The sequence below is a fragment of the Mesocricetus auratus genome, unplaced genomic scaffold (assembly GCF_017639785.1).
Source record: "Mesocricetus auratus isolate SY011 unplaced genomic scaffold, BCM_Maur_2.0 Super-Scaffold_100028, whole genome shotgun sequence".
NCBI classification, from domain to species: Eukaryota; Metazoa; Chordata; class Mammalia; order Rodentia; family Cricetidae; genus Mesocricetus; species Mesocricetus auratus.
Genome location: NW_024429209.1, coordinates 723,156 through 749,299, shown reverse-complemented (window position 1 = coordinate 749,299; position 26,144 = coordinate 723,156). Strand labels below are relative to the sequence as shown.

At 41.1% G+C, this 26,144-nt stretch overlaps 1 protein-coding gene across 3 annotated transcripts in view; it reads left to right on the top strand.

Annotated features, from left to right (window-relative positions):
• Positions 1-19,788, top strand: part of Cdk5rap1 (CDK5 regulatory subunit associated protein 1) — a 32,819-nt gene extending 13,031 nt beyond the window's left edge. For all 3 annotated transcript variants that reach the window (XM_040732845.1, XM_040732847.1, XM_040732846.1), the window contains 7 exons: positions 208-438; positions 1,925-2,022; positions 3,902-3,957; positions 5,625-5,755; positions 8,633-8,782; positions 9,757-9,897; positions 19,554-19,788. In XM_040732845.1, the coding sequence (XP_040588779.1) occupies positions 208-438; positions 1,925-2,022; positions 3,902-3,957; positions 5,625-5,755; positions 8,633-8,782; positions 9,757-9,897; positions 19,554-19,640 (894 nt within the window). In that variant the 3' untranslated portion in view covers positions 19,641-19,788. The remainder of the gene's footprint in view (positions 1-207; positions 439-1,924; positions 2,023-3,901; positions 3,958-5,624; positions 5,756-8,632; positions 8,783-9,756; positions 9,898-19,553) is intronic.
• Positions 19,789-26,144: the final 6,356 nt, after the last annotated feature.

Here is a 26,144-nt window from a genome sequence, read left to right as displayed (position 1 = left end):
GGGGTTGGGATTACAGGCATGCACACTCTTAAGGTTTTTTACTCTGTTGTTCAGTCTTTAGATATAGTATTCCAGTGTGAAATTATCAGATTAAAGACATGCTTCTATTTGGCTCTTGGTAGATTGAGCTAATTTTTAATTAGTGGTCTGAGATGAAGCTGTTCAAGAAGCTTAAACTTGTTTTCAACGTGTTTTTCCTGTTTTTAGGGGCTAAAAGAAGTGACACTTCTTGGTCAGAATGTTAACAGTTTTCGGGACAATTCAGAAATCCAGTTCAATAATGCAGTGTCTACCAACCTCAGCCGTGGCTTTACTACCAACTATAAGACCAAACAAGGAGGGCTTCGTTTTTCCCATCTTCTAGATCAGGTTTCAAGAATAGACCCTGAAATGAGGATCCGTTTCACCTCTCCCCACCCCAAGGATTTTCCTGATGAGGTGAGTGTTGCTGATATTTAGTGTTGTGACAAACTTTTATCAGCATTCTGAAGCATATTATTGCCTGGACCCAGTAATATACAGCAGAGACCTTGAATCCTGCTTTGGGGATTCTGTGTTACGTTGCAGTATCTCCTTGCAGAATTACTGGCCTTTTGGCAAGACTTAAAGTCCCCTAAAGTCAGTAAGGCGATAGGATGGTTTTCAATGGAAACTTGGGACCACTTGTGTAGTGAGAAGTTTACCAAGGTGGGCAGCTGCATGGTGGCAATATAGTGAGAACAGCAAGGGAGGCAATGTGGTGTAGTGGGAAGGTACCCAGACTGTAGCCTGAGGCACACGTGGTTCAGGTCCCAGCTCTCGGTCACTGTGTGATGCTTGCTTGCTTATAGTCCTAGCTTTGGGAGGTTAACATAGGTGGATTATGATTGTCAGGCCAGTAAAGGGCATCTTAGCAAGACTGTCTTTTTGTTTTGTTTTGTTTTGTTGTTTGAGATGGTTTCTCTGTGTAACAGTCCTGACTGTTCTGGAACTCACTTTGTAGACCAGACTGGCCTTTAACAGATATCTATCTACCTCTCCCTCCCAAGCGCTGGGGTTAGAGGTGCTGCCACCACTGACTGGCTCTTTCTTTCTATTTTTTGAGACAAGTCTCAGTCCATGTTGGTCTGTGTAGTTGAGACTGGCCTTGAACTCCTGGCTCTTCCCCTCTCCTCCAAGTGCTGAGATTACAGATGTGCCCCATCATGCCTAGTTTTATGCAGTGCTGAGGACTGAACCCAGAGCCTCATGCATGCCAAGTAGTCACTGTAGTAACTGAGCTTTATCCTTAGCTTCAAACCAACCTTTTCATCACTTGAAAATTAGCCTCTGGGGAGAAACACTGAGAGGAGTATACTAGCAAATACTGTGTTGCACACATTTATTCCAGCACTCAGGAGGCAGGGTTAGACAGAATGTTGAGTTAGAGACCAGCTTGGTCTACATGGTAAAATCTTATAAACAAAACAAAGCAACAGCAACTCCCTCCTGATGTGGGATAATGCTCTTGCTCACTGTAAAGATTTGCCACCTGTATTAGTTTAATAATATGTTGGCTGACCAGGAACCAGGCAGGAGGTATAGACAGGGCTGTGTGACTAGGAGAATTCTGGGAAGAGGAAGGCAGAGAGTGAGTCAAGAGCCAGAGGTAGAAGAAGCAAGATGAGAATGCTTTACTGAGAATAAGTACCAAACCATGTGGCCAAACATAGATAAGAATTATGGGTTAATTTAAGTTGTAAGAGTTTGTTAGTAATAAGCCTGAGCAATAACCAAACAGTTTATAATTAATATAAGCTTCTGTGTGTTTATTTGGGACTCAAGGACTGCAGGACCTGGAGGGATAGAAACTTCCATCTACACCCTTTCAGAATATATAGAATATTCTTTTTCCATGATTCTTTGTTGAGACTTGGGTAACCCATAATGTGTTTTGTTTAATCAGGTTCTACAGCTGATTCATGAGAGACACAACATCTGTAAGCAGATCCATCTGCCAGCCCAGAGTGGAAGTACCCGTGTACTGGATGCCATGCGGAGAGGGTCAGACACACTTGGGGAGAGGACATTCCGAATCACTAAACACTACATTTATTGCTAAGGACCTAGTATAGTATATAACACACAGTAGCAAATCAATAAGTGGTTGTTGTTTGAATGTATCTTATCTATGGACAGTTTGTAGGGAAAAGGGTCCAGCCAAAGAAACACACCCTGAGCAGAGACAAAGAGACATACTTTGGCCCTGCAATCAGAACCAAAGAAATGCACTCTGATCCTGAAACCAGTGCCAAAGAAACACACTTTGTCCCTGGAATCAAATCAGAGCCAGTGAAAGAAATATACCCTGGCCCTAAAACTAGAGCCAAAAGACTAGAAAGGACCATTGAAAGAAACGCCTTTGGCTCTGAAACCAGAGCCACATCTGACCCTAAACCTGTGCAGAAAACTAACCAATCTCTAAGTAGGAGATCTAGCCATCCTAAGCTCAGGGATTGAAATCTGACCAATCCCGGTCCTGGAAAAACTCCGCCCCCTAAGAATCCCTATATAAACCCTGTGTCTGTTCAGCTTCTGGCTGTTCAGGTTGCCGGCTGTCATCTCTCAGCCACTCTCCTGGATTCTTCCCTCCCAATAAATTTCTTGGGTGAGACCTTCCTTCACTGGAGCAGGGCTATAACACTCTTTGCTGGGATAAACCTTCCCTTGGTGACCTGAACTTGTTACATTCTCTGGGGGAATGGAGCTAGAGATGAACTGTAACAACTTCTCTGGGGAAACCCTTTCCTGCTGGAGAGGAGCTGATACACTGGAGAAGCCTTTCCCTGAAGCAGGGCTGTAAGCTGCTATGCTTACTGTGATCTGTGGTATTCCTTGATTCCTGAGTGCCAGAATACCTTTCCATCTGAGCTGTAACACTCAGTATTCTGTGACTCCGGAGTGCCAGAATCTATCCCTGTCCATCCCATCCGATCCTCAAAATGAAAGCACAGTTGAACTTCTGTGCATCCCCTAAGCAGAGTAAGCATTGAGCCTCTCATTTGCTTAACATTTTTTTTAAATTAAGTGCTTTCTGGGTGCCATATTTGAAATTTTAGTCTTTTAACTTGCAAGAATAATCAAGTTTTTCTAGGTCTTAGAATATGAATGTAGATCACTTGACTCACTTTGAAAATAAATTTGCAGAGGCGAGATTGGGGGTGTAATAGGACCTAAGGCAAAGTTCATAGAACTAGAACTTGGCCTTATTTTTCACAGAGAAAAGATTTAGGGATCCTCTTTTTTATGTGTATGTGTTTTTTGCCTGCATGTATGTCTGCATCATGTGCATGCAGTGCTCATGGAGACCAGAAGGGGGCGTCAGATCACCTGAAACTGGAGTGACAAATGGTTGTGAGCTGCCATATGAACACTAGGAACTGAACCTGGGCCCTCTGCAGCCCCTAGAGGTCCTCTCAAGTGTTTAATTTTTTTCTTGATTTATTAAATGAAAGGCCCTTAGGAGCTGGAACATATGTGTGTATGTAAATCAGAGGACAGTTGTCAGGAGTTGGTTTTCTTCTTTTACCATGTAGGTTCCAGGGATTGAACTTAAGTCATCAGGTTTGGTAGCAGGTTATTTGCTGAAACATCTTACTGGCTCAAACGGGTGGTTTCATGTACTTCTCTACTATGATTTGTGGCTGTGAAATCACAAATCGAAAAATTGAATATAATGGGAATTCATAGTATTATCTTTCTACAGTAGTGCTCTTTTAAATAAGGTTTAGTCAGGTGTGGTGGCATACCCCTATGAGACTGTCACTTGGGAATGTAGAGCCAGGTGGAACAGAAATTTAAGGTTAACTTCAGCTGCATGAGACCTTATCATAACCTTGCTCCTTCCCTCAACCAGGTCTTTTCTTTTTGTTCTTTACTGCAGATATTCAAGGGAAGCTTATGTGGCATTGGTTCATCATATCAGAGAATGTATCCCAGGTACATTAGGAAGTGCTGAGTATATTACCACAGTCCAAATTCATCTTGCTCAATTACCAGCTTCTTTGGCAAATTCCTTATGGTGTCATTTCATACTTTTTGATATTTTTATGTTCATTTGCTGCTTCTGTATTTTCATCTCTTTGCTCCACTTTCCTTTTCGTCTTTCTGACTGTGTGTAAATTGCCAGAGATTAAATCCAAGCCTCATGTTTTATACGCATATGCTCTGTCACTGAACTGCATCTCTAGCACTTGAATTTTGACACAGTGTCTTGTTACGTTGCTCAGGGTGGCCTTGAACTTGGTCTTCCATCTTCATTGCTATTGCTGGGATTATAAACATGCACTACCATGTGTTCCACTACAATTAGGCAGATTTTAGATATCCTATTATACCCCCTTTTTCCCCTTTCTCCTAATAAAATTACTGTTTTTGTTTTATTTTGCTTAGATTTGATTGATAATGTCTGAAATTTCCCTAAAATTTTATTATATTCCCTTTTTGAGCTTAGAGCTTCCTAGACTAGGTTGGCCTTGAACTCACAGAGACCCACCTGCCTCTGTCTCCTGAGTGCTGAGACTAAAGGTATATGCCATCATGCTTCTTGTATTATGTACACATACTTTTGTTTTGATGGGGTAGGATGATATGGCAGCTGGGTATACTAGCTTTGTATTGAGTACTGTGTTACTCGTTATGTGACAACAAAGAAGTTTTGTCATTTATAAAATGGAGTAAATAGTGCTCATGTCATCTGATTTTGGGGGGCAGTTGAATAGCTAATGACATATAGCACTTTTCCTTCCTCCCTCCCTCCCTCCCTCCCTCCCTCCCTCCCTCCCTCCTTCCTTCCTTCCTTTCTTTTTTTTTTTTGAGATAGAGTTTCTCTGTGTAACAATCCTAGCTGTCCTGGAATTACCTCTGTAGACCAGGCTGGCCTCAAATTCACAGAAATCTACTTGCTTTTGGCTTCCAAGCGATGGGATTAAAGGCATGTGTCACCACTACCCCGCCATATAGCACTTTCTAAGTTTTCAGTATCTGATAGTTTTTGCTACTGTATTGTAAATGAACATAATGCTAAATTAAATTCAATGTTTGATCATATATACATATACACAGTTATGAATTAATTAAATACATAGATACGGTCTAGCTTAGAGGTAGAGTGTTCTGGATTCTGTCTCTAGCATAGTAGAAAAATTCCCTATCTCTAAACAAAAGCAACAAAACAAGATACATGATGTGTATGTTCATGTGAAGCACCGAAAGACTGACTAGTAAAAGTAGGACTTGGGAGCTGGAATGTTAGTGGAAGAGTGCTTGTTTAGCATATTCGAGGCTCTGGGTTCAGTCTTCAGCACTGACTCTCACCCTTCCCCTGCAAAAGCCGGACTGATTGGAAACTGCACTCTGCAGTATCTCTGAATCTAGCACTTGAAACCAAGATTTGTTTTCTAGTGCTTAAGGAAATGTAGAGTGAGGAGCCAGTTCTGAATATGTAGAAAAACAAGCCTCCTTCCCCTTGCTCTGTACTGACTTCTGAGCAGTCTGGAAATGGTCCCATTTGCTTTCCTTCCTTCTGTAATCTGTAAATGCCCACATTCCTTCTGAGGTCAGCAGTAGCGGTCCTCTAAGCACTGGTCCTTTGTGAATATCGACAGGTGTGAGTCTCAGCAGCGACTTCATCACTGGCTTCTGTGGAGAAACAGAGGATGATCACCTGCAGACAGTGTCTTTACTTCGAGAAGTTCAGTATAATGCTGGTTTTCTCTTTGCATACAGCATGAGGAAGGTAAGTCCTGGATGGGGACAATTAGTATCGTTCTCTTACCAGCTTGGGACTGATTGGAGGTAGTTGGGTAGAAAGAGTTTGACTTTGTGAAATCTCAGCATCTTCTTTGTTTTGAGACAGGGTCTCAGAACCAGGCTGGCCTTGAACTCATATTGCTCTACCAGGTTCTGCTCCTGATTGCTGAAATTAGAGATTTGTGCCACCATACTCAGCTACGTCACAGGATCTTACTGTCAATTGTTTTCTCTAGTTAACTTTTGTATATCTATGCCAAATTCTAGCCCCCCCCCACCTTTTTGGTTTTTTTTTTTTTTTTTTTTTTGAGACAGGGTTTCTTTGTGGCTTTGGAGACTGTCCTGGAACTTACTCTGTTGACCAGGCTGGCCTCGAACTCACAGAGATCCGCCTGCCTCTGCCTCCCGAGTACTGGAACTAAAGGCATGTGCCACCATCACCCAGCAAATTTTAGCCCTTTTTTAAAGATAAAGTCTTACTATAAAGCTCTGGCTGGTGTCAAGCCTGTTTTTCTTCTACTTCACTTAGCTGCCTGATCATTAGCATTATAGGGTTAGCCAAGAAACCAAGAAACATCAGCAAATTGATATGAAAAAAGTTACCATGCTAGGCCAGTCTGTGATGGTGGTGCATGCCTTTGACCCCAGCACTCAGGAGGCAGAGGCAGAGGCAGAGGCAGAGGCAGGCAGATCTCTGTGAGTTAGAGGCCAACATGGTCTACAGAGTGAGTTCCAGGAGAGACAAGGATACACAGAGAAACCCTGTCTTGAAAAAACAAAAAACAAAACCAAAAAAGATTGGGGATGGAGAGATTGCTCAGTGGTTAAGAACACTAGCCAGTCTTCCAGAGGTCCTGAGTTCAATTCTCAGCAACCACATGATGGCTCACAACTACCTGTAATGAGATCTGGTGCCCTCTTTTGGCCTTCGGGGATACATGCAGACAGAACACTGTATACATAATAAATAAATAAAACTAAAAAAATTTGCCATGCTAGTGTTCCTATTCATGAAATATTTTGCAGTAGCTAGGATTGGTGATACATGTCTATATAATCCCAGAATTTAGGAGACTGAGGCAAGGAAATCTTAAGTTTGAAACAGGTCTGGACTACAGACTGAGATTGTCTTAAAAACAAAAACAAAGAAATAAGTAAATCAAGACAAAACTACAGCTCAGTGCTCAGTGTTCTGTAGTCAGTGTAAATGGGCCAGTGTCTTTTACAAAATTTTTTCAGAAGTGAGACTTCCCCAAAGCCTGTTACATTTCATATGGCCTCTTTTTCACGGATATCACATATGTACAAGAGAAATTATTTTTAAGGCTGGTCTACTTGGGAAGTGGCTTTTCAACACACAGTGGAAGTATGGCACTTTAATTGTGCCTTTGTCATGTAGTAACAGTGACCTTGTCTAAAGTCCTTAGTTGCTGCATGAAGTGGGAATAGCAATACCAGCTCAGGGTGCTTTGAGGCTTAAATAAGATGGTGCATGTAGCACACTTAGAGTGCTGCTTCCTGTACAGTAACAGTGCCATCAGGATGCTTATCATTACTAACAACATGCTGACATCAAGTAGGATCTTACACCCATTCCCTATTCTGTTTTCCTCTCTGGATATGGTAGTTCTTTCAGAGTAGATTGGTTTGAATCTCCAGACAGTGGTGTTTAGCTTTTCCTTTTATTTCTTGACTTTTTCCTAGCTCAGTGGTGTTCTCCACCTGATTTGAGCATGAGAATAAAGACAGATATAAGTGTATACCCAGGATAGTTTTTAAACACTTTTTGAGGATAATTACTGTTTCTGACTAGGTAATATGTGCTTGTGGTATAAAATGTGAAGGTTAAAACATTTGTTCCTTTTTTTGCTCCCAGGTTTAGTTCCCTTTTTGAAGGCAACTACTCTTAGATTTTTTTCTGTCACTTCCCAGATATATTTCATGTGTTCTTAGATGTGAATGCTTTCTACACCAAAGACATGCATGTTGGTTGGATTTTGCTAATTTCAGTTTGCAGAGTATTTTGGAACAATTACATTAGTATTCGTGGTGCTATTTTATTAACAGTTGTTTAACACTCCATTGTGTTGATAAACCAGAATTTATTAGGTACTAGTTAGTGAGTATTTGAGCTGCTTTATATGTGTGTCTCCATAAACAGTGCTGGTGAGTAGCTTAGTATATGCATTATTTAGTTTGTGTTCAAATATAAACTTCGGAATAATATGAAGACTAACTTTGGGTCTGTGATTTATTTTCTTTTTTCTTTTCCTTTTTTTTTTTATGTTTTTCGTGACAGGGTTTCTCTGTATTGCTTTGGAGCCTGTGCTGGAACTCATGCTGTAGACCAGGCTGGCCTTGAATTCACAGAGATCTGCCTGACTCTGGGATTAAAGGCGAGCGCCACCAATGCTCGGCCTGAGTCTGTGATTTTCTTTTTAAAATGTATTTATTTGTAAACTTATTTATTTTGTGTGTGCCTGATATAGGGTGTGCATGCACTGCAGTGTATGTGTGTAGGTCAGAGGACCACTCTCTGGAGTTGGCTCTTTCCTTCCACTATGTGGGTCTAGGATTGGATTCATGTCATCAGATGTGGTGGCAGACACTTTTGCCCACTGACCCATCCTGCCAGCCATGAGTGTGATTTTCAGTTGCTAAATTTAGAATGACTCTACAAAGATCTATTTCAGTTGCCATTTTCTCATGGAATGTTCCTAGAACTAGAGAAATAAATGCGGTTCAGATTTGGGTTTTGGACCAAGTTGCATGTCTGTAACTTGTGAGTAGAATGAATACATTTCCTCCTTTGTGCCCTGAGGATTCTCCAACTCCTTAGTGACCTCTGTTTTGTTCATAATAGAAGACACGAGCATATCATAGGCTGAAGGACGATGTTCCAGAAGAAGTAAAATTAAGGCGTTTGGAGGAACTTATTACTGTCTTCAGAGAAGAGGCGTCAAGAGCCAACGAGGCCTCAGTGGGTTGTACCCAGCTGGTATTGGTTGAGGGGGTAAGTTCGCATGCATGCTTTTTTTTTTTGGTTTTTCGAGACTGGGTTTCTCTGTGGCTTTGGAGGCTGTCCTGGAACTAGCTCTTGTAGACCAAGCTGGTCTCGAACTCACAGAGATCCGCCTGCCTCTGCCTCCCACGTGCTGGGATTAAAGGCGTGTGCCACCAACGCCCGGCCCGCATGCATGTATTTTTTTAAATTTTAGTTTTTGCCTTTTAGACTATGTGTTTCTCTTATCTAGGTATTACTTGATATTTTTTTTTTTGAGACCTGGTGTCATGTAGCTTACCTAGGTTGATCTTAAACTTGCTATGTAGCTAAGGGTGACCTTGAATTTCTGATCCTCCCGCCTAGATCTTCCTAATTATTGGGATTACAGGAGTGTACCATTATGTCCAGGTTATGTGGTGTTGTATCAAACCCATGGTCTCCTGAATGCTAGACAAACACTGTACAATCAATCCCAAGCCCAAAATGTTTTACTTTTTGTGTTTTATGACCTTGCTGAATTCAGTGGTTCTGGTTTATTTTCTTGTTGGGTGTTTTGAATTTTCTTTTCTTTTTTTGTTTGTTTCTTTTTTTTTCTTCAAGAGAGAGTATTTCTCTAAGTATCCCTGTAAAGATTCACTGATTCATTAAAATAGTCAACAGAACTTTGTTTCTGTTATGTACCACATGTTGTCCTGTTGTTGATGCTCTGTGGGGCTGGGGACGTGGCTTAGTGGTCAAGAGCACTAACTGCTTTTCCAAAGGTCCTGAGTTTAATTCCCAGCAACCACATGGTGGCTCACAACCATCTGTAATGAGATCTGGTGCCCTCTCCTGGCCTTCAGGGGTACTTAAATATATTAATTAAAAGAGAAAGGAAAATAAATGCTCTGTGATAGACACAGGAGAGCCTCAGACCACAGGAGCAATGTCTGTCTCCTAAAACTTACTCCTGACAGATGCATATATTCTCTGGTTTTCTGCAGTTTAGCAAACGTTCTTCCACAGACCTGTGTGGCCGGAATGATGCAAACCTTAAGGTGATCTTCCCTGATGCAGAGGTGGAGGATATCACTAACTCTGGGCTCAGGGTCAGAGCTCAGCCTGGAGACTATGTGCTGGTGAAGGTAAGGAGTTTTGAGTTTCCTTCTTCTGTCTGTCTGAAAATCTCAACATAGGGTTTACTGGCTGGAAGCCTCATAGTCCCCTTTCCTTTCCCTGACATTGGACCAAGAAATGCTCTTCTTCTTCTTTTTTTTTTTTCCCGAGACAGGGTTTCTCTGTGGCTTTGGAGGCTGTCCTGGAACTAGCTCTTGTAGACCAGGCTGGTCTCGAACTCACAGAGATCCACCTGCCTCTGCCTCCTGAGTGCTGGGATTAAAGGTGTGCACTACCAACACCCGACTTGGAAACACTCTTCTTAAAGTTGGGAATTCCCAGTGTGGGTGCTGGGAAGCAAACTTAGGTCCTCTGGAAGATCAGCAAGTTCTCTTTACCCCTGAGCCAGTTCTCAGACCCTATTTTACTGTTTTTAGTTGTGTGTATGTGTATGTCTGTGCATGTGAATGCAGGTACTTGCAAAGGTCAGAAGTTTCAGATCTCCCTGGAGCTAGAGTTAAAAGTGATTGTGAGCTACCTAATGTGGGTGCTAGGAACTAATTCAAATCCTCAGAAAGAGCAATATGCACCCCCTTTTTTTCCTCTGAATTTATTCATTTATTTTTTGTGTATAGATGTTTTGCTTGTGTGTATATCTATGTACCTTGTGAGCTGCCATGTGGGTCTTGGGAATTGAAACCTGGTCCTCTGGAAGAGCAGCCATTGCTCTTGTCTGCTGAGCCATCTCTCCAGCCCCCATAGTATGTGCTCTTATTTCCCGAGAGTGCCCAAGATTACTTCTTAAGATAGCAGTGTAACTTTAGATTTAGTTGCTGTATGCAGGGTGAGGCAGTAAAGGAATTGCTGACAATTCTTATTAGGGAAGGATTTAATTGTGAATAAGAGAGAGACTGTTAGAGGCATTTGGAAGGGTCCAGATCAGTGAGAAAGAGAAACAGCCTGGGCAGGTCAGGGCTACCTGTGAGAGAAAAGAGACTAGCCAGAAAGAGAGTGAGAATACCAAGTGTAGCCAGGGGCCCAGAACATAAGAGAGCAGGAATCTGAGATGTGAAGGCCCAGGATACTAGTGTGGACTTTGAAACTAGTACTTGCCAGTAGGGATTGAGTGAGCCTGGAGGCTGGCATGGGCTTTGATATGAAACTACAGGTAGCCATATGACCCTCCGCCAGAGGTAAGGGAAATGAGTCCTTTTGACAGATGGGAACTGGTTTCACAAGCTGTCAAGGAAAGCAGGCTTATATCTAACTGCTGGAAATCCTCTTACAATTCAGTTTGATCTCATTTCTGGATATTTGGATTGCCTGAGCTCTAACAGTTGTCTTTTCATTGCCTCTTATTTTCTTCCCTCTGTAACTATGAGTCACTTGATAAAAAACAATTAGGTTGGTGATCAGGTTGTGATTTTTTTCCCCCTGAAGACAGGGTTTTTCTGTGTAGCCCTAGATGTCCTGGAACTAGCTCTGTAGACCAGGCTGGCCTAGAACCCAGAGATCTATCTGCCTGCCTCTGCCTCTGGAGTGTTGATATTAAAGGCATGCATCATCACCGCTCAGCTATTTATTTATCCTTTGATAAATAAATCTATGTAGCTCTAACTGTCCTGGAACTAACTATATAGATAAGGCTACCCTCTAATTAACAGAGATCTGCCTGCCTCTGCGCCCCGCCCCCTCCATTTCCCCCTGAAGCAAAGCTCCACCTATACCAATTGGAGGAAGAGATGCATAGGAAACAAGTTAAGAACACACTCAACAATATATAGAGCAATTCGGCATCACTAGAAATTAGTGGTGCTACAACAGCAAGGCCTGAACATCCCAACACAGACGAAATAGAAGAAAACGACCTTAAAAATACTTTATGAGGATGATTAAGGACCTTAAAGAGGAAATGAAAAATTCCTTTAAAGAAATGGAGGAAAAGACAAACAAAAATTGGAAGAAATTGACAGAAAACCAAGAAAAAGCATTCAAACATGTGAAGGAAACGATTCGAGAATTGAAATCTGAAATAGAGGCAATAAAGAAAACACAAACCAAGGGAACTCTGGAAATAGAAAATCGGGTAAACAATCAGGAACCACAAATGCAAGCATAAACAACAAGATACAAGAGATGGAAGAGAGAATTTCAGGCATTGAAGATACAATAGTGGAAATAGACTAATCAGTCAAAGAAAATATTAAATCTAACAAATCCTTAACACAAAACATGCGGAAAATCTGGGACACTAAGAAAAGACTGAACCTAAGAATAACAGGGGTAGAAGGAGGGGGAGAAGTCTAGCTCAAAGGCACAGAAAATAAATTGAACAAAATCATAGAAGAAAACTTTCCCAACCTAGAGAAGGACATGCCTATGAAAGTACAAGAAGCTTACAAAACATTAAATAGACTGGACCAAGGAAAAGTTCCCTCACCACATAATAATCAAAACAATAAACATACAAAATAAAGAAAGAATATTAAGAGCTGCAAAGTAAAAAGGCCAGGTAACATATAAAGGCAGACCTATCAGACTTGCACCTGATTTCTCAATGGAAACAATGAAATCCAGAAGGTCGTGGACAGACATGCAGACACTAAAGGATCACAGATACCAGCCCAGACTACTATACCCAGCAAAGCTTTCAATAATCATAGATGAAGAAAAAATATTTCATGATAAAAGCAGATTTAAACAATACTTATCCACAAACCCAGCCCTACAGAAAGAACTAGAAGGAAAATGCCAACCCAACGAAGTCAGCTACATCCACAAGAACACAGGCAATAGATGAGCTTATAGCAGCAAATCCGAAAGATGGGCATTGAACACACAATGTCATCACCAACAACAAAAACAAAAATACCAGGAACTAGCAATCACTGGTCATTAATATCCATAATATGGTCTCAACTCACCTATAAAAAGACACAGGCTAATAAATTGGATACGAAAACAATTTATCCTCCTGCTGCATACAAGAAAAACACCTCAACCTCAGACAGACATTACCTCAGAGTAAATGATTGGGAAAATTTTTTCCAATCAAATGGACCTAAGAAGCTGATGTAGCTATCCTACTATCTAGTAAAATAGACTTCAAACTAAAATTAATCAAAAAAGATGAAGAAGGGCATTCATATTCATCACAGGAAAAATCCATCAAGAGGAAATCTCAATTCTGAACATTTATGCACCAAACACAAGGTCTCCTGCATTTGTAAAAGAAACATACCAAAGCTTAAATCACAAATTAAGCACCGCACACTAATAGAGGAGACTTCAACATTCCCACTCTCACCACCGGATAGATCTGCCACATAGAAGCTTAACAGAGAAATAAGGGAACTAACAGATGTTATGACTCAAATGGACTTAACAGACATCTATAGAACATTCTACCCAAACACAAAAGAATATATTTTCTTCTTAGCACCTCAATGAACCTTCTCAAAAAAAAATCAATATATGTGGTGACAAAATAAACCTCAGCAGATGCAAAAAAATTGAAATAACCCCATGTATTTTATCGGATCATCATGACTTAAAGTTAGAATTCAACAACAAATTGCAGAAAGGCTACAAAAACATGGAAGTTTAACAATGATCAGCTGAATCACCATTGGGTCAAGGAAGAAGTAAGGAAAGAAATTAAAGACTTCCTAAAATTTAATGAAAATGGCCTCACAATATATCCAAATTTATGGGACACAATGAAAGTAGTGCTAAGAGGAAAGCTCATAGCACTAAATACCTACATAAAGAATCTGGAAAAATCTCACACTAGTGAATTAACAGTACACCTGAAAATGCTAGAAGAAGAAGAAGCAAACTCATCCAGAAGGAGTAGATAGCAAGAATAGTCGAAATGAGGTCTGAAGTCAATAAAATAGAAACAAAGAAAACAATACAAAGAATGAATGAGACAAATAATTGGTTTTTTGAGAAATTCAACAAAATATACAAACTATCCAAATTAACCAAGACACAGAGAAAATTAACAAATTAACAAAATCAGAAGCAAAAAGGCAGACATAACAACATACACTAAGGAAATCCAGCGAATCATCAGGTCATACTTTAAAAAAACTGTACTCCACAAATTGGAAAACTTTAAGGAGACAGACAATTTTCTAGACAAGTGCCACATACCCCAAAATTAAATCAAGAACAGATAAAGCACTTAAATACAACTATAACCCCTAAGGAAGTAGAAACAGTTACCAATAGTCTTCCAAACAAAAAAAGCCCAGTGCCAGATGGTTCAGTGCAGAATTCTAAGATGTTCAAAGAAGAGCTAATACCAATACACTTGAAATTATCCCGCACAATAGAAACATAAGGAGCATTGCCAAACTCTAGAGTTTGAGGCTACAGTTACCCTGATACCTAAATCACACAAAGACACAACTAAGATAGAGAATTACAGACCAATTATCCTCATGAACATTGATGCAAAAATACTCAATAAAATACTGGCAAATTGAATGCAAGAACACATCAGAAAAATCACTGTTACCAAGTAGGATTCATCCCAGAGATTCAACATATGAAAATCTGTCAGTGTAATCCGCCATATAGACAAACTGAAAGAAAAAAAACCACATGATCATCTCAATAGATGCTGAAAAACCCTTTGACAAAATTCGTCACCCCTTCATGATAAAGGTCATATACTGTAGCCCAACAGCCAACATCAAACTAAATGGAGAGAAACTCAATATGATCCCTCTGAAATCAGGAACAAGACAAGGCTGTCCACTCTTTCCATATCTATTCAATATAGTACTTGAAGTTCTAGCCAAAGCAATAAGACCACAAAAGGAGATCAAAGGGATACAAATTGGAAAAGAAGAAGTCAAACTCTTGCTATTTGCTAATGATATGATAGTTTACATAGGTGACCCTAAAAATTCTACCAGGGAACTCCTACAACTGATAAACACCTTTAGTAATGTGGCAGGATACAAGATTAACTTAAAAAACTCAATAGCCCTCCTATATACAAATGATAAACAGTCTAAGAAAGAAATCAGAGAAATATCCACCTTTACAATAGCCACAAATAGCATAACATATCTTGGGATAACTCTAAACAAACAAGTGAAAAGCCTGTATGAGAAGAACATTCAGTCTTTAAAGAAGATATCAAAAAATGGAAAGATCTCCCATGCTCATGGATAGGTAGGATCAACATAGTAAAAATGGCAATCCTACCAAAAGTAATCAATGCAATCCCCATCAAAATCTCAGCATGATTATTCACCGACCTGGAAAAAACAATACTCAACTTGATATGGAAAAACAAAAAAACCCAGGATAGCTAAAACAATCCTGTACAATAAAGGATCACCTGGGGGCATCACTGTTGTTCTTTTGCTGCAGCAACTGGCAATGAAACACGAACCACTAGTCAACAAACCCATGTGGAGTTTATTGAAGGGAAAGGGAAGAAGAGAAGGGGGTTGTTGTCTAACCAGGGACAGAGAGAGAGAGTAAGAAGCTGAGAAGAGGGGTGGAGAAGGGAGAGCGAGAGACGGAAGAGAGAGGAGGCGAAGGGCGAGAGGAGGGAGATGAAAGGAGAGGGCAAAGAGAGAGAGGGGGGTAATGAAGGGAGAGTGAGCAGAGCAGAGAGAGAACATGTGGAGGTGCATGATTAAAAGGGGAAGCTTGCACATGTGTTTTGAGTCCTTACACAGCCCTGTAACTCGTGATGTAACCATGTTCTGGCCACGCACCTCAGGTCTCTTTGAGCTGCCTAAGTATCTGCCTGAATGCCATATATGTGTCCCACTCATTGTCAGGGGGGCGGGGTTAGCATACTGCTGGGTTCCAGCACTCACCATCCCTGACTTCAAGCTCTATTATAAAGCTATATTAATGAAAACAGCTTGGAATTAGCACAAAAATAGATAGATGGACCTGAAAGACCCCCGTAGAGATGCTTTCACGGAAGGGAGACCCGTACCCAAGGAACAGCGAGACCACGAACTTGGATGCAACAGCAAGAGGCTTTTATTGGTAACACGCGGGTACCCGGGCGTCTCAGTCTCGTGGAACTGAGCGCGCCGAGCTGGGGACTCAGGGGTTCTTTTATAGCAAAAAAGCGCGGGACAGAAGCGAGAAGCTTAGTAACAGGACCCTGATTGGACAATTCAAATGAGGCTAGGGTTCAGAGTGCGGGCAATTGAGATTTTTCTTGGAACTCTAGTTTTGGCCCTGTCCGAGGAACAATCGGTTTCTGTGTTTGCTCAACCTTGCTGAGCGGCCATCCGGCTGCCCACAGATATCTCTGTGTTTGCTTAACCTTGCTGAGCGGGCCATCCGGCCGCCCACAGATATCTTTGTGTTTGCCACCAGGCAGCCTGTGTCCTTGGGCTGAGCTTCCTTTTGATAGGCAATGACTATGCAGCTGTGGAGGAACGGAATTTTCCATAAGCCTCAGCTGCCTGTTAGACTGGGCCAGGGTCTTTCAGACCAATAGAATTGAATACCCTGATATCAACCCATACACCTATGAACACTTTATTTTTGACTAAGAAGCTAAAATATAAAATGGAAAAAAGAAAGCATTTTCAACAGATGGTTCTGATATAACTTGATGTTGACATGTAGAAGACTGAAAATAGATCCATAACTGTTGCCATGCACAAAACCTAACTCCAAATGGATCAAAGACCTCAATATAAATCCATCCACACTGAACCTCCTAGAAGAGAAAGTGGGAAATACCCTTGAATGCATAGTCACAGGAGACCACTTCCAACATAACACCAGTAGCACGGACTCTGAGAGCAACAATGAATAAATGAGACCTCCTGAAACCGAGAAGCTTCTCTAAAGCAAAGGACATGGTTAACAAGACAAAATGGCTCCCTACAGAATGGGAAAAGATCTTCACCAACTTCACATCTGACAGAGGGTTGATCTCCAAAATATACAAAGAATTTAAAAAACTAGACATCAAACTACCACATAGTCCAATTAAAAATGGGGTATAAATCTAAACAGAATTCTCAACAGAACAATCTCAAATGGCAGAAAGACACTTAAAGAAATGCTCAACATCCTTAGTTTTTGTTTGGCTTTGATTTCTTGCAAACTGAATTCTATAGTATGTAGCTTGAATTTCTGCCTTCTTTTCCTCACTTATATTCTGTGTTTTTTTTTTTTGAGTGTTTTTCTATCACAACAGTTTGTTATGTGTTGTATTGCTGGTGGGCCATATTGGTTGTTTTAGGTTGGAGTTTGTACATGTGATACTGCTGTGAGTATTCCTGCACATGTGCTGTAAGGCACATCTCTGTTGGGTATGTGACTGGGTAATGCTGGTCATAGGGTGGCTGCAATAGGAATAGCCCAGGTGCTTTTACACTCCTCCTAGCAGTGCTAGAGAATTCTAGAAATTTCAACTTCTCTGTTTCTGTTCTTGTTCTCCTCTAGTGTCTGCCCCCATGACAGCTGGTGTGACATTTTTTTTTTTTTTTTACGAGACAGGGTTTCTCTGTATTGTTTTGGAGGTTGTTGGTCCAGCCTGGCCTCGAACTCACAGAGATCCGCCTGCCTCTGCCTCCCGAGTGCTGGGATTAAAGGCGTGTGCCACCACCGCCCGGCTGGTGTGACATTTCTGACTCATATCATTTACCCTGAAGCTTGGACCCTCCATTGGCTTTTCATTGGAGCCAGAGAGTGATCAGGCCTATGTGATCTGTACTGGTTACTTTCCATCTTGATGTCATTCTCTCTCCTCCAGTCTCATGACCTTTTTGTCGCTTAGATTCTGTTCTCAGGAACAGAATGCTGTTATGGCTTGGGAGGTTCTTGTTCTTTCTCTGGCTCCTTTCTTTTAATGTTGAGGTTACCTCTCCATTGTCACCTCAGAGATACCTTATCTGAATGTGATTGTTTAGAAGCACTTTTCCTGCCTAATTCCCATGCCTGTTAACCACCTGTCCCCCATAATCTTTAGAGTACTTTTTAGTGCCTGAAATGATTTTTGTTCATGTATATGCTTATTATTACTTGTCTTCCTCTGAAACTGTTGTGGGTAAGGAAGTATGAATTTTATTTACATTTGAATTTCCTATACCAAAGATAATTTCTAACACGTAGTAAGAACTTTGTATATATTTGCTAATCGAGCAACTTGTTCAGATGAGAAATGTGATTAATGGCTACTTTGTGGTCCTATTCATTCCTCAATCAGAGATGAAATAAACTTTCTCACTAGGTTTTGATCAAAAATATCTTAAGGATTAGCCAGGTGGTAGTGGCACACATCTTTAATCCCAGCACTTGGGAGGCAGGCAGGTGATCTCTGAATTTGAGGCCAGCCTGGTTTATAGAGAGACTTTCAGTACAGCCAGAGCTCCACAGAGAAACCCTGTCTTGAAAAACAAAACAAACAACGAATCATAAGGATGGCTAGCCCAACTTTTATCCTCACTCATTCCAGGGGCTGGAGGGTGGGGTTTATGGTAAGCAGCTCACAAGTGAGCCTTGTAGTTGGAGCCGTCTCCTCAGAGAAAGGTGAGATGCTATTTGGGATGGATTTGGACTTGGGTTCGATTTTTTTTTTAAGATAGGGTTCTATTACACAATCCTGGCTGACCTGGAACTCACTCTGTAGACAAAACTGGTTTTTAACTCACAGAGATCTGCCTGCCTGTGCCTCTACCTCCCTAGTGCTGGGATTAAAGGCATGTGCCACCATTGCTGTTTGTTTCTAATTGAGAGATACAAACGGAGTGGATCCAATTAGGAGGGGAGGTGAGAAGGAACTGGGAGGAGGGGAAACTAATCAGGATATATTATCTGAGGGAAAAATCTATTTTCAATAAAGAGGAAACAATAAAAATAAATGTATTATTTCAAAAGAACACTCTAGATCCCTCCATAAATGGAAAGCCAGTGTCTTGTGCCATAAGTAGAAAGTAACCTTAAAAATAAGCACAATGAAGCTGGGTGTTGGTGGCCCATGCCTTTAATCCCAGCACTCAGGAGGCAGAGGTAGGTGAATCTCTGTGAGTTCAAGGACAGCCTGGTCTACAGAGCGAGTTCCAGGCTAGACTCCAAAGCCACACAGAGAAACCCTGTCTTGAAAAACCAAGAAAAAAAATAAGCACAATGAAGACAAAACAATGTCGTTAAACTCCAACCGGATCTGGTGGCCTGCACGAGGCTCTGGGGGCCTTTTCTCTGATGCAAAAGGAAGTATTCACACAGTGTGGAAAGCACACCAGCGGTCAGGGAGATTGTCTGCCTAGTGACAGACTGAAGGGAGCTGCAGAGGGAAGAAGGCTTCACTCGGCAGCAACCCAGATGTGTCCTGCTGTGCCAGCCTGCAATTCTGTCCTCCCTTCCTGCAGAAGGCTGGCTGTCTCTCTTCCATGCTGGGCAGGCTGGAGGTCAGCTCAGCTGAACTGATGGCTCTAGACAATCAGGTGTGCAACTGTGTGCCCGTTAGAATACTGATTACCACGGCTGGGATGTTCACGGTCCCTTCCAGATCTCACACACCCAATGGAGTGTGTGGCTTCTTATCTCATGCATTGCCATTCTGTCTGATGTGTTTTCCTTTCCGGTTTGAGGTAACACAAGTACTGTGAACTTCCTGTCATTTCTATTCATGTCCATAATGCTGTCGGGTTACGTTGTCTTTTGATGGGTTTTCTTTCAGATCACCTCTGCCAGTTCTCAAACTCTCAAAGGACACATTCTCTGCAGGACCACTATGAAAGACTCATCAATGTATTGCTTGACCTGAGTGAATGGCCTAACAGTGGACTTGGCCAGTTTTTACTTATGCTTTGGAGACAGGGCAATAGTCATGAAGCACCTTTGTACCCAATGGAAGAATACATTTCTTTGTTGTCACGTGAACAGCTTTTACAACAATAAATTTCATAAATTAATGGCTCCTTTGTCTCTATGTTTCATTTTCATCTTGGCTTATTTATGGGGTTCTTTTCTATTTCTATTTTAAGTGCTTCTCAGCACGTTTGTTATTTAATACTACTGACTCAGCTGCTAACCACCTCTACTTGTTCATTAACTTATTTATTTTGGCCTGAGGATTTTCATCATGGCCATCTTTTTCAGCTTTTCCCTATTAATAGGCTCTGAGCAATGGTTCTTGGCTTATTTCCCATTGGACTTATTTTTATGAAGTAAAAACAAAAAGCACGAAAAACAAAATCCAAGATGGTAGTATGGAATAATTAGAATTAGATTTCAGTTCAAATCTTTACTCCTTTAGCATTATATGAGGACTGTGGGTATAACTCAGTGGTACAATGCTTGTTAAGAATAAGCAAGGCCCTAGATCCCCAGGACCACAGAGGGAAAAAGAAAAATAATGGCTTATAATGCTCCCATTCACCTCTTCCCCTGAGGTAGGTTCTTTTGTAATTGAGACTGGTCCTGAGTTTGCACTCATGCTAGAATTCAAGGCATGTACCACCACACCAGGTATGCACATCTGGGGATCAAATCTAGAGCTTCATGCATGCTGAGCAAGTAGTCCCCACCAACTGAGCTATATCAACTGGTCCACTATAAGCCCTTACCAAATGGAAATAATCCTTGAAATATTTGCTTCTGAAACAGACTGTGTATTTGGGCATGCTAAACTGTTAATTTTATCTGACTGTGATCTGCTTCAGACACCCAATTGACTAGCATGACAGCCCATGTGAGCCTTCTTTAGTGTGGTTCAGTCCTGGACAGTTGGTTCTATTTTCAGTGTCCAACATGCTGCCATGTAAGTGCTGGGAATTGAAGCCAGGTCCTCTGGAAGAACAGTCAGTGCTCTTAACCACAGAGCCATCTCTCCAGCCTCTTTAGTGTCCATCTTGTCCTGAAGAGAGCATCTGTTATGAATCTTTTCCCAATTCTTTAAAGAAGTAAATTATCCAAGCATAACAAAAGTTACCAGAAGGAAAATGACAAGAAGACCCAGAGGAAAATTATATGTAATCCGACTTTTCTCTTGGGCTGCCTGTTCCCAAATACCTGACAACTGCTTTCCAAATAATTTACTTGAGACATAATGTTACTTCTAAATGCTTGTCTAATATCTCAGGCTTATTACTAACTAGCTCTTACATTTTAAGTTAACCCATATTCTTTATTTATGCTCTGCCACGTGGTGGTACCTTATTTAGCATGGTGAGTTCATCTCCTGCTCCCTCTGCATCTGATTGGTGATTCCTGACTGCCCTTCTCCTTCCCAGCATTCTCAACTTGGCTTTCTTGCCTAACTTCCTGCCCAGCATATAGCCTTCTGCTTTTTATTAACCAATGAGAGTAATACATATTCATGGTGTGTAAAGGGATTGTTCCACAGCAATCATACTCTTCAAGGGATGCCAGATCAGAAGTGGTATCTACTCTTGGTCACATGTGGTGCTGGACCAGCTCTCTCTACTTTCCATCATCCTTGCCCCTAATTTATACCCCAACTACCTAAGAGACTTCATATCTTTTGTGCCAAAAAGATAAAAGGTACAGTTTTATAAGGAAACAACAACAGAAGTCTTCACCCTAAATTTATAACACAAATATGCATCTTTAAATGATTCTTCTACAGACAAGTTTGAATAACTCAAAGATGATGCAATAATATCTCCAGTTCAGGAAGCTATTGACAGCTTTTAAGTAGGAGTGTTGGTTGCTTCATTTCTGAACAGTCAGTATCCCACAATTGTGTTTCATCCATTCTTTAAATACTCTAAGATTGCCCAAGTGTGGATATGATGGCATTCTTTTCTACCTTTTAGGCCCTTGCAATTTAGAATATGATTCCCTGCCCCTTGGGAATTTACTGTGTAAGTGGAATACATTTTGCTTCCACAACTCAATTTCAGGCATCAGTAAATAGTTGTTTGGAGATTTGCTCTCTTACTCTTTTTTTTAACTTAAGGCTTTGGCTCTATGTATGTTTAAATCTAAGGAAATTTTTAATTCTGTATTTTATTTCATAGTTAAAATTCATTTAGTATATACTATTGTTATCTTTTGCTTAACATTAAAAAAGATTTTATTTTTATGTGCATGTGTGGGCCTGTGTTTGAGTATATGCACATGTGTGCAAGTTCCTGTGGAGTCCATAAGAGTGTGTTGGATCCCAAAAATGAAGTTACAGGTGATTGTGAGCTGCCAGATGTGGGTGTTTGGAACTGAACTTAGGTTCTCTGCAAGAGTAGTATGACAAAGCAACTGTAATAAGAGAAAACATTTAATTGGGGGATTGCTTACAGTTTCACAGTTAGTCCATTATCATGGCAGGAAGTATGACAGCATACAGGCTGATGCTGGAGTGGTAGCTGAGAACTACATTCTGATCCATAGGCACAGAGAGAGAGAGAGAGAGAGAGAGAGAGAGAGAGAGAGAGAGAGAGAGAGAGAGAGAGAGAGAGAGAGAGAGAGAGAGAGAGAGAGAGAGAGAGAGAGAGAGAGAGAGAGAGAGAGAGAGAGAGAGAGAGAGAGAGAGAGAGAGAGAGAGAGAGAGAGAGAGAGAGAGAGAGAGAGAGAGAGAGAGAGAGAGAGAGAGAGAGAGAGAGAGAGAGAGAGAGAGAGAGAGAGAGAGAGAGAGAGAGAGAGAGAGAGAGAGAGAGAGAGAGAGAGAGAGAGAGAGAGAGAGAGAGAGAGAGAGAGAGAGAGAGAGAGAGAGAGAGAGAGAGAGAGAGAGAGAGAGAGAGAGAGAGAGAGAGAGAGAGAGAGAGAGAGAGAGAGAGAGAGAGAGAGAGAGAGAGAGGAGGTCAGAGAACAACTTAACTTGCAGGAGTTGGTTTTCTCCTTTCATAGTGTGGGTCATACAAAACTCAGTTTGCCAAGCTTGGTGACAAGTGGCTTTGTTTGTTGAGCCATCTTGTTGCCTCCTACTTGGTAAGTGTGCTGGATAGTTTTATGCCAACTTGTTGCAAGCTAGTTATTTGAGAGGAAGGATCCTCAATTAAGAAAAGGTCTCTGCTGATATATTGTTTATGATCTATTAAAGTCACTGAAGATCAGAATGCAAAGCTAGCCACAGCCATAGAAGCTGGGCAGTGATGGCACACACCTTTAATCCCAGGACTTGGGAGGTAGAGGCAGATGGATCTCTGTGAGTTCAAAGCCACAGTCTCAAAGAGAAACAGAGCTCACACCTTTAATCCTAGCACTAGAGAGGAATGTAAGATAGGAGCAGGGCATTCAGTATTCAGTCTTGGGCAATTAGTCTCCAGCCACTTTGAGGTCAGGATTGCCCCAGCCCTGGTAGAGGTGAGAGCTCTTCTGCTGGTTTGGCTGCTTTACTTTTCCGATCTTCAGCTTAAAACCCAATATCTGTCTCTGGGTTTTTATTATTCATGCTACAGGCCTCTGTAAGATTTAGCTATAGGCAAATATGCAGGGCATTTTCTTAATTAGTGATTGATGGGGTATGGCCCAGCCTATTGTGGGTGAGGTCCTGGGTTCTGAAAGAAAACAGGCTGATAAAATCAACTTAAATGAAGAGAAACTCAAAACAATTCCACTAAAATCAGGAATAGGACAAGGCTGTCCACTCTGTATCTATTTAATATAGAACTCAAAGTTCTAGCTAGAGCAATAAGACAACAAAAGGAGATCAAGGGAATACAAATTGGAAAAGAAGTCAAACTTTCACTATTTGCAGATGATATGATAGTATACATTAGTGACCCCAAAATTCTACCAGAGAACTCCTATAGCTGATAAACACCTTTAGTAATATGGCAGGATACAAGATTAACTAAAAAAATTTAGTAGCCCCCTATATAAAAATGATAAATGGGATGAGAAAGAAATCAGAGAAACATTTCCCTCACTCTAACCAAACAAGTGAAAGACCTGTATGAGAAGAACTTTCAGTCTTTAAAGAAGATATCAAAAAATGGAAAGATCTCCCATGCTCATGGACAGGTAGGATCAACATAGTAAAAATGGTAATCTTAACAAAAAAGCAATTTACAGATTCAATGCAATCCCTATCAAAACCCAGCACAATTCTTCACAGACCTTGAAAGAATAATACTCAAGTTCATATGGAAAAACAAAAAACCCAGGATAGCAAAAAAAAAAAAAAAAAATCCTGTGCAATAAAGGAACTTTTGGAGGCATCACCATCATTGACTTCAAGCTCTACTATAAACCTATAATAATAAAAACAGCTTGGTATTGGCATAAAAACATGGATCAATGGAATTGAATTGAAAACCCTGCTATTAACCCACACACCTACGAACACCTGATACTTGACAAAGAAGCCGAAATTGTACAATGACAAAAAGAAAGTATCTTCAACAAATCTGTGTCTTGATTTGGGAGCTGTTTGGTGGCCCAAAAGAAAAAGCCTATTACAAAAAACATGGTCATGTTCTTCACAGCAGTAAACCACTTTCTGTTGCCAGCTTCTGTTTAAGTTACTTTTTGTTGATGTGATAAAATACCATGACCAAAGAAGCTTATGGAAAAGTTTATTTGGGCTTACCATTCCAGAGAGTGAGTTCATAATTAACTGGAGAGTCCAATTATCCTGCAGTGTCTCAGTCCTGGAAGCTAGGTGTCATAGTAGTCCTAATCTGACATTGAAGGCCTGGAGGATTCCTGAATAGCTGCTGATCTTCAGTCTATATTGGAAGCTCAAAGAAGTAGGTTCTAATACCGAGGAAGGAATAGCACTGCAACAGGGTAAATAAACTTGCCAGTGAGAGTGAGGGCAAGCAGGCAAAAACCAGTGTTTCCTTCTCCCAGGTCTTCTTATTTAGGTTGCCACCAGAAGGTGCTGCCCACATTTAGGGTGGATCTTCCTGCTTCAAATAATCAGACTAAGAAAAGGCCTCACAGAATACGCAGCGGCTTATGTTTTAGTTGATCCAGTCACTCTCTCTGACAACCAAGATTAATTGTAACAGATTCCATGGAACTGGAGTTACAAATGGTTGTGAGTCAGTTCATGCACTATGGATTGAACCCAGGTCCTCTGCAAGAGGGCAGGTGCTCTTAACCATTCAACCAGCTCTCCAGCCCCTTGACTGGTAAGTATTGACATGTGTGTATATCTGTGACACTTCCTGAATCAACCAGTAACTGTTCATTAGTCTGAAATATTTCTTGTGTCCCTTTGCAGTCTCTCATGGGTTTTCATGTTATAACCCTTTTATTTTGCTTCCCCAAATCATTTATTAAACAACACCGTAGAGAGAAGCTTTCCTGCCAGCCTGGTTCCAGAGCCGCATCAGTCCCAAGTGAACACACAGGAGGCTATATTAATTATGAAGCTGTTAGCCATTTGCTTGGTTTCTTACTGGCTATCTCTGACTTAAGTATTTACTCCATAATTGTTAATCTAAGTATTTCTCTAACTGGAGAAAGGGTCCGGACTTCTTACCCCTATGGAGGCTACATGGTGACTCCCTGTGTTTCTCTTTCCCAGAATCTTCCTCGACTCCTAGTCCCACCTATCTTGCTTTCCTATTGGCCAACAGTGCTTTATTCAACAACCAATAAGAGACAGATTTACAGAATGGCAACTTCCATCACAACACTTTCGTTTTTTGATACAGGGTTTCTCTGTGTAGCCCTGATTTGTCTTGGAACTCACTCTGTAGACCAGGCTGACCTCAAACTCACAGAGGTCTGCTTGACTCTGCCTTCTGAGTGCTGGGAGTAAAAGCATGGGCCTACACTGTCCAGCTATTAAACAACATTTTTTAATCTGCAATATTTCCAAATACAGCTATACATATTTATTTTATATAATACAAAGGTTCACAATAGTGCTGTGGCATCCTGTTGCATGGGGTGTGGTGAAGGAGAATTAGAGTGTTTCCCTGCTCAAGAATTCCACCCAGTTCAGCTGATGAAGACCAACCACTGCTCACCACAAACTGAAGAAAACCTTAAATCTTCAGTATTCAAAATAACCATGAAGACATAACCTGCAAGTCTTGTAAATAGGGCTTTATGGTCTGTTGGCTGTATGGTCGGTCACATGAGAAAGTTGCTGTCTGGACAGTCTTGAAGCTTCCCAGCCAAGGCCTTCCAGGAACACGTGTGGGAGTAGAGTGCAGGGCTGTGAGTGAGCTAGGCAGCTGCTACCCCATCCACCTGCTTCCCTCCTGCTAGTGCGGCTCTTTATTACAGAGGGAAGTCATGGCAGGGAGTTTATGTGTACCTTCCTTGGGTATCCTATAGGAGGGCTGGGACAGTGAGCACTGCTCAGAGCATGACATTGTCAGAGGCTACACACCACTAGCAAATTTACAGA